Here is a 13,161-nt window from a genome sequence, read left to right as displayed (position 1 = left end):
GCGGCCGGGGCCCTGGCGTGCAGCGCGGGCCTCGGAGGGGCCCAGCGCCCCGGCCCGGGAGGATGCGGCCCGGGGCGGCCCGGGAGCTGAGCAGGGTCCCCGCGCCGGCCCCCGGCTTCCAGAGCCGCAGCCGCCGCCCCGCCCCCGGGAGACATGACTTCCAAGCCGCATTCCGACTGGATTCCCTACAGGTACGCGGGAGCCCGTCCCACCTCCCCTTCGGCTTCGGGACGCGGGCCCGGCCCACTACCCTCCAGCGCTGAGGGCGAGGGTGCCCTCCACCCCGACCCGGGGCGCAGGGCTCCCATATCCATCCCATCCAACACTGCGGGCGCGGGCTGGAGGCGCTGGGCCTTCCTATCCCAACTTTGGGCCCCGGGCGGACTGAACCTGGCTGCCCTGCTTCATCTCCCGTCCGCCGGGGTTGCTGAAAGGGTCCAGAGCTCTGGGCCTGTGTGGGGCCCTTGTTGGGTCCGGCAGCGCCATGTGGCCGCCTGGGGAAGGAGCGCACTGCTCTAAGCCCCCTCCTAGGCCCAGCGCACCAGGTCACATGCCAGTGTAGCCGTGGACAGACCCCCGGTACAAGCTGCAGGCATGCACCTTCCGTGAGTGCATCCAGCCAAAGATGATCCTGCTGGTCGGTTCCCACACTCAAAGCATGAATTCCTGGAGACAGTTATTCTGAACCAAGATCACTGGCTGCTCATATACACATGCACCCTGTACGTCTCCCCCCACACTGATTCTTGGGCTCACACGGGTGTACTACTATCTGTGCACATACACATCCTGTATGGGACGATACCTGACACCTGCTACCCACTCACAGATACTACTCCTATCTTTCAGAGACTCAGAAATCCACTTGCTAACAGGTCCATACCTGGACGCACACTAACTCACAATACATAGAACTGCCTTTACATGCATAAGAACACTCATGAAAACACAGGAAGCACAGCCACCCTGTGTTCCCAGACTCTGGTCTGTCCCAAGGACAGCTGGGCTTTGCTACTTGTGTGGAGGTCTGGGTGGGGGAGGAGTGTGGGGGGTTTCACACAGGTGCAGGCCTTTCCCCCATGCACTCCATTCTCTCCGTTACCACTGGAATAGATCTCATCGTCATGGCAGCGCCAGATCCTTGGCCACCTATTGGCTCCTGGTTGCCATGGGCTACGGGGCTGTCTCTAGGCCTCCCAGAGAGGCATGTGTGTAAAATAGGTGCTGGACTGCTAGGGTCCACTATGTTAGTGTCTGCTTAGGTGCACAGGCCCGTGGGTTGTAGGACCAGACCCTCAGGACCCGCCTTGTAACAGCCAGCTCTTGGGGAGGGACGGACCTGAGTCCAGTCACTGATAGGAAATACTTCTGACCGAGCTCTTCTATAGTCTGTCCAGACAGCATCCAAAATGGAAACCAGCTGAAACCGCCTGAGGCTTGTTAAAAGCAGATCCTTCTGCAAACAAGCACCTGTCAACTGGCCTGGGGATTCAGGGTTTCTCTTAAGAACTGTTATCTCTAATCTCAGCTCCTTTGGGGGCTTTAGGGTTTCCCAAGTTAGAATTTGTGGGTGCTCCTCCCACCGACATACCCACGTGCACACATACACAAGTCACTCCTAGGATTTCCTGAAGACCTAATGCAGTCACACCTCAGAGTCTCCCATATATCAGGGAGATATTTCTATCAGGAAACTGGGGCTTTGCTGACTCAGAAGAGCTGCTACCCTACACTGGGCATCCAGGCTAGGGGCACAGGTAGTTTCTGGAACATCCTGGCTTTCTTGACACACCTGTACTGAGGGGGTGCAGCCACAAGGAGTATCATTAACCTTTCCTAGCCACCCAGCAGGTGGCTGGGGTAGTGCCTGTGGGCTGAGTGGCCTCCAGTGCTGTGGGAGTACCAGTATGGAGGAGCAGGTGGCAGGTGGTGACCACAGACTAACTTCGGAGGGAGGGAAGGGACAGCACTTACAGACACGACGGTGCGGTTAGGGTCTGGCCGACTGGGGGCCGGGCCAGATCGTGGTTCAAGGAAGCCTCTCCCAGGAGCCAAAGACCAAAGCAATGCATAGAGTAAGTGCATAGGTCTTAGAGAAAGTCTGTCTCAAATAGGGGAGGCTTAATCCTGCCCCTAGGAAAGGGGGCCCTGGAGAAGTGGGGTTGTCTCTGGGAAGTGGCCTTATCCTCCAGCAATCCCCAGGGCACTGGCATCCTTCGAGGAGTGAGTTGGCACTTATTCCAGCCCAGGTCCAACCACTCCATCGCCCCATCCCCTTCTTGGGCCCGCACACTGCACCTGGAGCACAGAATCTTATCACCCTGGCAGACTACCCCTGAGGAGCAGCTTGGCACCCTTGTGGCCCTGCCTGCTTGCTGTCCCATTGCTCTGTCACCCAAAAAGGCACAGAGCCTTTTTGCTTTGTGGCCAAGAGGGTGGGTCTCAAGCTGGGAGCAGGCTATAGTCAGAAGTTGCCCGAATCTCTCGTGCCTTGTTGGGGTCTTTCTGAGCGTGCACCGAGCCTGGGACGGCACTGGACTTTGGGTGTAGACTTTCAGAATGGGGAGGCCTGGGCTGAGAGGAGGAGATGCAAATTGCCTCCTTGCGTTAACTGGGCTGCTGATTGCAGTTAAAGCCACATGCCTGTGTGATCACAGAAAACTGGGGCAGGAGACTGGCAAGGCAGTTTACTTGCAGATGAGGGGGATGGGCACGTGTGCACGCGCTTTGGTATGAGGCTTCCCCCCGATGTCACAGCATGTCAGAACTGGAATGTGTTATTTGGTTTGGGGGAGAGAAGCCGGTCGATTTCTTATTAGCTCTCCTGGTGGGGGTTTTATTCCCTCTGTGATGGTTGCACCTGCGTTCCCTAGGCCTGGCTCATTTTCTTCTAAGCGACGCCAGTTGGTGATAATCTTCTTAAGGGTAATTGTGGCTCAGTTTACAATGATTATGGATTAATCTCACATTCTGATTCAGAAGGGAGCCATTTAGTTTATAAAGTTGAACAATTAGAAGAGCGTTTTGCCTTTTGATATGTTTCTGTTATTACTACTAATAATTTCCACTTGTGCCATTTTCTGTCCATCTGTGTTGTTCTTGAGTATTAAATGCCCTTCATTCCTGACTTCACAGCCTTCGATGAGCTGCAGGTGGAGTATTCAGAGTGGGGCGTGCTGGCCAGCCCCTGTCCTCAGTGCTCTGTCCGCATGGTCGTGCGGCCGTTGTCTGGTGTGTCTCCAGCCAGGCCCTGAACTCCTGGAGAGCAGGGACCTCATCTGGTTCTTGGCTGTGTGCCTGGCATGAGCCAGCATAGACAAGATGCCTGCTACTTTGAATCAAAGAGGCATCCCCAGATAGCTTTTAGGACTTCCCGGCTTTCCTGGCTCCACACCCAGGTTGTCAGCACACCCGAGGGATGTAGTACTCCCCTCTCAGAAAAAGGAATACTTCTGGAAGAGTGTGGGCCTAGGTTAGAGAATGAGAAGCTCGGCTGGAAGGGCCCTTGCTGTCCAGTCCTCGGTGCGAATGCTCTGTGCAGTAGCCTGCCATCAGATGGCTATGACCAGTAGAAAGTTCTTCCTTGGGGTGAGCCTCAGCATGCCTCTGGGTGTTCCCTCCTCTTGGCTCTTTTTGGGGTCCTCTCACCACTTTCTCACTATGCTTTCTGGAGAGTGGAATGGCCGCTGACCAAGCAAGACCTGACTCTTTCAGTTCTGCCTGTGTGGGGAGCCTCAGGGCGCCCTGGATGCTGTGGCCTGCTGCTTCGCCTGTGGCGGCAGGGGCGAGGAGCAGAATCTCTCTCCACTCCCCGCCCAAACCCCCCTGGGAAGTCTTCCTGATGTTGCTTAGGGCAGAAGGAGAAGGAAACACAGGGGTGAAAGAGTGGACTTGGGGAGCAGGCATCCTGTTGGTACACTCAGATTGGTCTCTGCCCTCCTCCAGCACAGGCCTAGAGGCACCTGCAGCCTGCAGGGTGTGGCCTGTCCCACAGCAGTGGAGGGAGGCTGTTACTTCCTGGCCCGGGGCCGTGGCTGACCTTGAGTCCTCACCATCTCGGGGAATGGCTTTGGCTCGCTGACTAGTCACCTTGAGACCTCTGTAAACAGAACCCTGAAGTCTCATCAGGCTGATGTCAAGCCCTGTCTCTCCCATTCTGCCTGTGTCAGGAAGACCTAGGTTCGGGGACCCACATGTGAGACATGACCTTCTCCTGTTAGGTTTCTGTTAGTTAGACTCTGTTAGCTCTCCAGTGTCTTCTGAAGTCCTACTGTCTTTTTAAAAAGAAAAAAAAATTTTTTTAATGTTTATTTTTGAGAGAGAGAGAGACATAATCCGAAGCAGGTTCCAGGGCCTGAGCTGTCAGCACAGAGCCCCAGGATCCATGAGATCGTGACCTGGGCCACCCAGGTGCCCCTGAAGCCCTACTGTCTTAATGAACAGTTTAGTATCACTTCTACTTTGCGTCATTTAAAGTCTGCTGAGAGGCCTGCCTTGTCTTTAGGTCATCAGTAAACATGCCAACCAGGGCAAGCAGGATGCTAGAAACCTTCTCTGGCTATGGCATGCTCTATTGTTGCAAAGATCTTTGAGTGTCTGTCTTACTGGAGAAGCATGCCATTCATGTGGCTTCGTCGTGCCCATGGGTGACCATCACTGGTCCCTGCGAGTCCATGTGGAAGCCTGGCTGCGCTGTCCTCCCGTTTTCCCTGATAGGTCTGGGGGCATGTGCCCTGACTTGCCAGTGGCCTGGGCTTGCTCCTGGTGGTCACTGGGTCTTCTAGCTGCTCACTTGGCCTGTCCCGTGATCTTAACCTGGGGCCTACATAAGACTCCTGATCTGCAGGCTATAATTTCTTCCCCCATCTGAACATAAGGCTGCATTTGCATACTTCCAGCAACTCTCCAATTTCTTTTTTGTTCTTTAGAGAGCACCAGCTGTGGCTCATGGTCCTCATTTGCATGGCTGAGCATTAGAATCACCTACGTTTCTTGTTTTAAAAGAGAGAGTGCAGCGAGGGATTGACTCTGGGGTAATTTCCCCAGCAGTTCTGAATTACCAAGTCAGGCCCTAGTGCCCATAGCAGTTTTAACACACCTGCTAAGTTTGGGAATCAGCGGTTGGAACGGAGAGGGTCCATCCGGGGAGGCTGGGACTCTTCTTCCTTCTGGGGCTCCCTCTGTTCCCAGCCGTACTGTTTCCATGATGTTCCAAGCAGCCACTAAGCAACAAAAGCCACAGATCTGAATGTGCCGGGGTGGGGGTAGGGGAGTCTGGCATTGGGTACAGGGGTTGTGGCCTGGCCCCCTGGGTGGTCTTTCCCACTCTGGTAGGCCATTTCCCTGATTCCCTGGGTCCGACAGGGGCAGTTTCCACTGTGATTGAGTGGAAGGAATGAGGGAGTAAAAGGGGAGAGTGAATTGGCCATGGGGTACGGGCCTGTCCCTGGGTAGCCTGACCCCCAGGCCTCTGGTCAGCTCTGGTGGGTCAGCTGAGCATGTAGGGTGGCGTCTGAGATGAGAGGCAGGGAACCGGCTTCCTAAATGTGTTGTCCCTGTCTGGCCCTTCCATCCCATGGGAGAAGAAGTGCCTCGCTCTCATTTGTTGTCAAGCACAGTTTTCTCTCCAGATATCTGTTGGGCATCTAGGAGGGAAGCAAGAGGGTATGGAGGGGCTCTCCTTGGGAGGTGAAGGGGCCACCTTGTTGGTCCTGGGCAGAGTGGATGGATTGATGGACACCGCAGCCTGGATTTCTCTGACCCTCATGAGCCAGTGTGGCTCGTGGTCCTCATTTGCATGGCTGAGCATTAGCATCATTACATCTCTTGTTTTAGAAGCGAGGGTGAGGTGAGAGATTGACTCTGGGGTAATTTCCCCAGCAGTTCTGGATTACCAAGTCGGGCCCCAGGGCCCATAGCCATTTTATGGTGCTTTCCTGGGTCTCCCTGGTCTCGTCCCCAGCAGGAGACGCCTATAATGAAGGAGACACCAGGGTCAGCTGGAGGCCCCATCCATCAGTGTCCTGTCTCCTGTCCGAGGCTCCTGGCGGGGCTGCAGCTGGCAGCCTGGGCTTGGCAGTGGTTCCATAATTGGAGCCCGAGTTGTTAAAAAGCCATTACTCTCCTCTGTGGTTATCATTTAATGCTGCCTAGAATAGTGCCCATCAGACAGAGACAGTGTCGGTGAGAAAGGAAGGTGCTGAAGCGGGAGCTGAGAGGCAGGGCTGTCTGGAGGGGTGGAGCCCGGCCCTGCTGAGGAGGTGAGAGGGGTTTCCTTGACTCCCTGGAGACAGCCATCCTTGTTGTCATTGTGCTCCTCAGCAGCTGGGGTTTGCGGGGATTCCGTTATCCACCAGGGACGGGTGTCATGTGCCCCGGATACATTGCGGTTAGGCAGTGCAAGCCTATCCCTGCTGGGGGACCGTGGTTCGCCTCGTGCCTTTGCGGCTTTCCTAGAAACAGTGCTGTGCCAGGAGCCTGTTCACTGTACCTGCTGCTGCCTGCTGTCGGAGCCACTCCATGTAGGTCCTTTAATTGCCAGCCCTCCTGGGTGGGTCTTGCTCAGCCAGGCACGTTGTGACTCACCGGGCACAAGTTGCTTCTCCCAACTGCCGCCCCCAGCCTGCACGTACCCCCCCCCCCCGCCCCCACGGCTGCTCCAACAGGCATGGTGGATGGCTCTCTAGGCACCTCCAGGCTGAGTTTCTGGAATCTCTTCAGAAGCCTACCCCTAGTTCATCCATCTTTCTGTTCATCCATCCATCTCCGGTGGTGAAGTCCATTCTGCTTATAATCTTATCACTGTTGCTAAAGCCTGCAGCTCTTCATCTTTCTCCTCCATCAGGGAAAGGAGATGGGGCCAGAGGAAGAGGAAGGCAGCTTCCTTACCTGGATGTGACTATAGAATGACCGTGGCAGTGGACAGTAGCCTGGGGTAGGAATGTACCCTCCTGCACGAATAAGGACATTAGAGGCACTGGGCAGCAAGGCCACCATGGCTGGAGCCACCTTTTGTCCATCCGGCTGCCAGTGTGACCCAGCAGTTCTGGAGGTGGCTTTGCTAATGTCAGCTTAACCCTCAGATGGATGTCCCCTTTTCTTTAAAAAAAAAAATTTTTTTTTTAATGTTTATTCTTGAGACAGAGACAGAGTGTGAACAGGGGAGGGGCAGAGAGAGAGGGAGACACAGAATCTGAAACAGGCTCCAGGCTCTGAGCTATCAGCACAGAGCCCGACGCAGGGCTCGAACCCACAAACTGTGAGATCATGACCTGAGCCAAAGTCGGACTCTCAACTGACTGAGCCACCCAGGCGCCCCTGGATGTCCCCTTTTCTAAATGACCCTAGATTTTAGTGTCAGCACCATGGGAGGCATCTTCATTGCCCTGCTCAGCAAGCCCAGTGCCAGGATGACCCAGATGAGTGCCCTCTGCCCTGCCCTGTGAAAGTACGAGCGACTCGCATCATCCCAGCAAGCCATGAGACTGCCTCTCCTGCTGGCGGGAGGTGGAGCCGGCAGTCTGGCAGAGGTGACACGGTCGCCTGTAGCCAGGCCACTGGCACGTGACTGAGATTACAGGCCGCCCCGTGTGCACCCAGGCACAGAGCTTGGCAAGCAGAGCACGGGTGGATTTCAGGCCCCGTCGCTTCTGTCAGCCAGGTGCCACATGGAGTCCAGACTGCAGTCTCCATCTGTATCCGGGAAGTTATAAATGAATATGCATTGCTCGTGCAGGAGCCCTGGGTAGACAGTGGTGTTTGTGGACTGACCTGTTGAAGTCTGTGGGAGCAGACGCTTTGCCTTGGTGTTATTCAGTCAGACCACTGACTTAGGTGGAGAGACCAGTGGCAGAGATGTAGCCTCTCAGACCTGGCAGGGCCCCCAGGCATCTTGCTCACTCTAGTACCGTCATCCTTTCTTCAAGACCCTTGCTGCCACTCTCCCGTCATGCCTGTTTTCTCTGATGGGGCACTCACTGTCCCAGACAGCTTGCGTTTTTAGGGGCTTCTAACCTGTCCTAGGCCCTGGCAATGCCTTCAGGGAGTCCCACATGCAGCTCTAGACTATTTTAGGTGGACCGAGCCCTTGACTTTGAGCATGTCTGTTTAGTAGTGTTTTCTCTTGTGCTCTGGCAGCCAAGGATTTTGGTGAATAAGGCTGTGCATGGCCCCAGATCACAGTTGGGGCTCCTCTTGAGTGTACAGCAGTCCCTGGGTATCAGGAAAGGCCTTCCAGTAGGTAGGACAGCTGCCAGTTAAAAACATGCAGTCGTTATAGGTTGTGGCCAGGGAGGTGTGTGGGTGACGCCAGAGGTGGGCAGTGAGCTGTGTAATCCGTGGACTTCCTGCCTCCCCCCGGGCCAGCTGCCCCAGCACATGGATGCACAGGTAGTTTGAACTGAAGGGTCCTTTCAAGTCAATGATTGGTCCAGCTAGAAAGAACTGCTGTTGTCAGGAGGAGGTGGAAATGGCTTTACCTTGTCTGTGGGGCGACTTGACCTCATCTTTCCCCGTTACATGCACACTGTACTCACCTGCACACAAGCACACCCACTTCTTACGCAGGTGTTTGCATGCATTGATATCCAGGTATGTGCTTATCCACGTAGATGTACTCCTATATTTGCCCACATCCCCGTGTGTTCACGTGCATGAGATACACTTAGAGCTTCACACACAGACCTGATGCACTCAGGCAAGCCTATGCAGGTACCCACACAGGTCTGGTTCAGGGGCAGGCTCCAGCATAACTGGGCCAGGGCAGCCTGGGGATTCCCAGGGTTCAGATCCTCAGGCTCCAGTCTTACCCCTTAACCTTGGCTTTTATAGAATTTGGGCTTGGGTCTCATGTATGTGTCTTGGATGAGAAGGAAGGCTAAGTGGTTGGAGCTCGCTGATTATGCTTACCTTCCTGGGAGGCAGGTCTGGTGTATGTGAGGTGATGCTACCTGTTCTAAGACCTTAGGGACTCAAGGATTTGATGCCCTGGTGCCCCCTGCGCCATATTGGTGCCATATTGGCTGGTTGCTGGGCTATGCGCTGACATGCCCACCCACCCAGCCCTGCCCTGAGGGACTGGTTGGTGTTTTAGCTTCACTCTCCCAAATGAGGGGACCCTCAACCCTCTTTAAGTGGGGAAGGGGAGTGGGCAGTGTTAGCACCTCCATTCTGCCACCCGGAGAGCCAGGAGTTTGAACAGAAGGGGAAGGTGTCTGCCCCAGAGGATCCAGCCTCCTCCAGAAAGGATGGAAAGAGAGGGGAAGAGCTGGTGAGATCCGAGAGGCACCTGGAACGGACGGGCGCCTGACTCTGAAGCCCGGCCTTGGGCCCGCCCGGCTTCTGCCTGGTGCCTTGGGACAGGTTTCCTGGATCTCAGGCATGTTCCTGCTCATGGGCGCAAAGGGAAAGTCTCCTCCTGTACTTACTGGGGCCAGGCTGACTAGGAATTCCTTGAATCAGCAAGGATCCCATCAGGAGAAAGCTCTAAAGTGGCTAAAATATGGCTCACACCTTTTTGTCTGGAGCCAATTTCCAGAGGGTGGCTCCACCCTTCCTCTCTCTCCTATGTACCCAGGAGTCATGACAGGAGGGGTTTAAAGAATGCAGATGTGCTGGGGGTGGGCTCTGGGCTCCATCCTGGCATGTGGTAGGCAGGCCCTGAGTGCCCCTCTCTCCCTCTGCAGTGTCTTAGATGATGAGGGCAGCAACCTGAGGCAGCAGAAGCTTGACCGGCAGGTGAGTGGGGCTGGGGCCAGGTGGAGGCGTGGTCAGCATTTGCCGTCTTGGCCTGAGTCTCCAAGGGTGGGGAGGGAGGATTGTCTCCCTTCCTGGGGTGGCTCTGGGGAGGAGGAGGCTCTCACAGAAGACAGGCAAGCCCTCTCTGCCAGCTCAGCATTAGCATTGCCCCAGAACCCAGGGCTTCTGTGGGATAGGCAGCTGGACCACTGCAGGTGGAACCCTGGACATCTGTGCTGGGGTCCTGCCAGGGCAACTCCCCGGGCTCACTTTTACCTCCTTTTCCTGGACCCTGAGTCTCAAGGTACCTTGGTCCGGAGTGGGCTGTGGATCCCATCGCAACCTCTAGAACTGAGCTGAACGAGCAGGGCCTTCTCTTTGATCCCAGTTGGGAGCCTGCCCTCTGGGCGGAAGTGATAGGCTGCCCTCTCAGGGCCCGCCAACTTCCCTGCCTGTCCGGTGCCTCTGTAGCGGGCCCTGCTGGAGCAGAAGCAGAAGAAGAAGCGTCAGGAACCCCTGATGGTGCAGGCCAATGCGGATGGGCGGCCCCGGAGCCGGCGGGCCCGGCAGTCGGAGGAGCAGGCCCCCCTGGTGGAGTCCTACCTCAGCAGCAGTGGCAGCACCAGCTACCAAGGTATCTGCCCTTGGGTCAGCCTGCGCAGGCCCCCGTGCTGTGGCTTCATACCCTGGCTTTGCTTTGGGGAGCGCCTCAGGGACTTCCTGCCTGCACAGGCGAGGGGCTCACCCCATCAGGGTGTGCTCAGGCTGGTTGCGGCTCCCAGCTCAGGTGGAGGGAGGCGGGCCGAGGGAGGGGCCTGGAGCCCGGGGCCCCTGCATATGCTCAGGCATCTTGAGGCTTTGGGAGTCTCGTAAGTCACTGCCATGCAGCTGTTTCAGCAGCTGTTTTCTTGAGTACAGATTGTGTGCCCGGGGCAGGGCCAGGCTCGCAGAAGGACGGCAGCCCTTCTGGAGGGAGTGTGCCTCCCATGTGACAAGACACAGCTTCTGGTTGCACCACCATAGGTCACCTGCTCACTTGTGACTGTGAGCAAGTCATTTCCCCTCTCTGGGTCTGTTTTGTCCCATTGCAAAGTGAGGATAATTCTGTTTCTCAGGGCTTTGAAACATTGAAGCGGCCATGGTGTGTTCCATGGTAGTCCAGTCTGCTGAGTGCTGTTCCCTGCTGAGACTCGAGACCAGGCTGCCTGCCTCCTGCTGCCCGGGAGGGCCAGTGTTTGCCCAGCTCTGAGCAGCGGGCAGGGCCCCAGGAGGCGGCCGCACAGGTGACTGGCTGGCCTGGGCTAGGGATGCCCTAGAGTACCTGCCACCCCCACCTGCAGCCCTAGCTGTCTCCGCCCTGCCCTCTGCAGGCTCTTGGTGTTAAGTACAATGGGATCGTTTCCAGAGGATGATTGGGGAGTTTGACGTAAATCAGAAGTGTTTATCCCAGCAAGTGGTTTTTGATTTATTGGCCATGCTCGTTCATGTTAAATATTTGTTTCTTAAATATATTTTGAGGGCTTGGTTTATGTTAGGCTCTGGATTAGAGGCTGAGGGTCCTGGGTAAGCACAAAACAGGTGTGGTCTCTGTTCACACATGAACCTTAAGGTCTTGGAGGGCAGAGAGAGTTAAACAGATAGTCACAGGTGTATTTTGCAGAAAGAAACCAGGCTCCGGGAGTGAATGGCAGAGAGCCTACTCCCAGACTGGGGTCAGGGAAAGCCTCCCTGAGGAGGGCACAGGTTGAGTGGGAGTTCAGTTGGGGTTAGGGGACAGTCAATAGTGAGGGCGGTTCAGGCAGCTAGAGCAAGGCTTCTGTGGCAAGAGGGACCGGGTGCACAAGGCACTGAAAGAGCCTGGTGTGGCCGGGACTTGGGTCTCCTGAGAAGTGAGGAGTGTGAGATTAAGGCCAAGTGGAGGGGAGCTGGAGGGGCCAGACTCACAAGAGAATGTTGGTCATCTTCATGTTATGAGCATTGAGAAGTCATTCAGGGACTTTGAGCAGGTTGGGGTCCTGATGTGTGGAGACTTTGGAGGCCATCCAGCTGTGATCCTTGTGAGGCCTCTCTGTCAGTGTGTACAACTCTTCATGTCCCAGACTTATTCTCCTGCCTTGGGGGTGCTCCAGCATCCAGGCTCCTGTGGACTTGTCCTGTGAGGGCCAGCGCAGGCTCCCCGCCGTGCTTGTCCTGCTAGTTCTGGGCTCTTCTAGGAGATGCAGCCTTTTCTGTCTTCACCATTTTCAGTGACCCACATTCTCCCAGATCTTCTCCCTTCCCCTGCCCAGGCTCAGAATGTTTGCTGGCCCAGAGACTGACTGCAGTGCTTCTTGATGGATCATGGTGTGGGCCAGCTTGCTGTGACTTTATCACACTGGAGTGGGGGTGCCACCTCCTTCCGGCCCAGCCTGCCCCGGGCCCCTGTGCCTTGTCAAGATGGGTGGTTCAGAGGCCCCGGTGGGGCTCAGGTGGTGGCGCAGCCCTGGGAAATGTGCTGAGAAGTGAGTTCCACTTGGACCTCTGCTCTCACCTAGATCTCACCCATTGCTCTCTCTCTGGCTCTCTCCTGAGCAGTTCAAGAGGCTGACCCAGTTACCAGTGCACAGCTGGGAGCTGCCCGCCCAACAGCACCAGCCTCAGCCAAGAGAACCAAGGCAGCCGCAGCAGCAGGAGGCCAGGGCGGGGCCTCTAGGAAGGAGAAGAAGGGGAAGCACAAAGGTTGGCTTGCCTCCACTACAGCCCTCCTCAGGAGGCCTGGCTCCCACTGGAGGGTTGGGGGGAGGCTTCTCCTCCAGACTTGGAGGTAAGGGACAGGGCGGGAGGCCTCCACGAAGGCCCGGAATGGCACTCAGGCCCCCACCCAGCTGGCTCACAGGCTTCGTCTAGCTCATGGGGTTCCTGCGCCGGCCCGTGGGTGTGGGCAAGCTCTTCCTGCTGCCAGAAGTGACGTGCATCTCGGCTGGGTCAGGCCTGGGAAGTCCCTCCCCCACCCGGCCTGAGTGCCTGCCTGGCCAGCTGCCTGTGTCCTGCCCCAGGACGCTCCCTGCAGCAGGTGTCACAGCCTCCCGGGCCGCCTGCCCATCCTTGTCCAGCACTCATGGTTGCCCTGTGGGCTTCCTCCACTCTCTGCTCGAGTCCTGACTCCAGCCTCCGGGCCCACAAACCAGTCTGTTCTCTGTGTTCCTCTCTCTCCAGAAAAGATCCCCAGAGATCGAGGACAGTTTTATAGTGGCTCCTGCCACGAGTCCTGTCTCTGCTGGCTAGACACTCTGTGTCCTCAACCCTTGGGCAGGGGCCAGTGATTGCCAGGCCTGTGGGCCATGGTTGGACAGTGGTATGTCCGGGTTCCTAGGCTTCTGGAGCTGACAGCAGCATTTGGCGCACAGCCCAACCAGGCAGGGCAGCTGCCACCTGTGTGGGCCAGGC

The 13,161-nt window shown here is 56.4% G+C and overlaps 1 protein-coding gene across 4 annotated transcripts in view; it reads left to right on the top strand.

Moving 5' to 3' along the window:
• The window catches only part of TUB (TUB bipartite transcription factor), an 87,799-nt gene that overhangs the window by 63,837 nt on the left and 10,801 nt on the right, over positions 1–13,161 (top strand). For 3 of the 4 annotated variants that reach the window (XM_040456963.1, XM_040456960.1, XM_040456962.1), the window contains 3 exons: positions 9,684–9,735; positions 10,207–10,369; positions 12,310–12,453. In XM_040456963.1, the coding sequence (XP_040312897.1) occupies positions 9,684–9,735; positions 10,207–10,369; positions 12,310–12,453 (359 nt within the window). Of the gene's footprint in view, positions 1–54; positions 192–9,683; positions 9,736–10,206; positions 10,370–12,309; positions 12,454–13,161 lie in introns of those variants that run through there. The other variant, XM_040456961.1, reaches the window with a different exon arrangement.

This window comes from Herpailurus yagouaroundi, unplaced genomic scaffold, assembly GCF_014898765.1.
Source record: "Herpailurus yagouaroundi ecotype Mexico unplaced genomic scaffold, PumYag 218, whole genome shotgun sequence".
In the NCBI taxonomy this organism is placed as follows: Eukaryota; Metazoa; Chordata; class Mammalia; order Carnivora; family Felidae; genus Herpailurus; species Herpailurus yagouaroundi.
The sequence above is the reverse complement of the archived record's forward strand: the minus strand, read 5'-3'. Positions and strand labels throughout refer to the sequence as shown.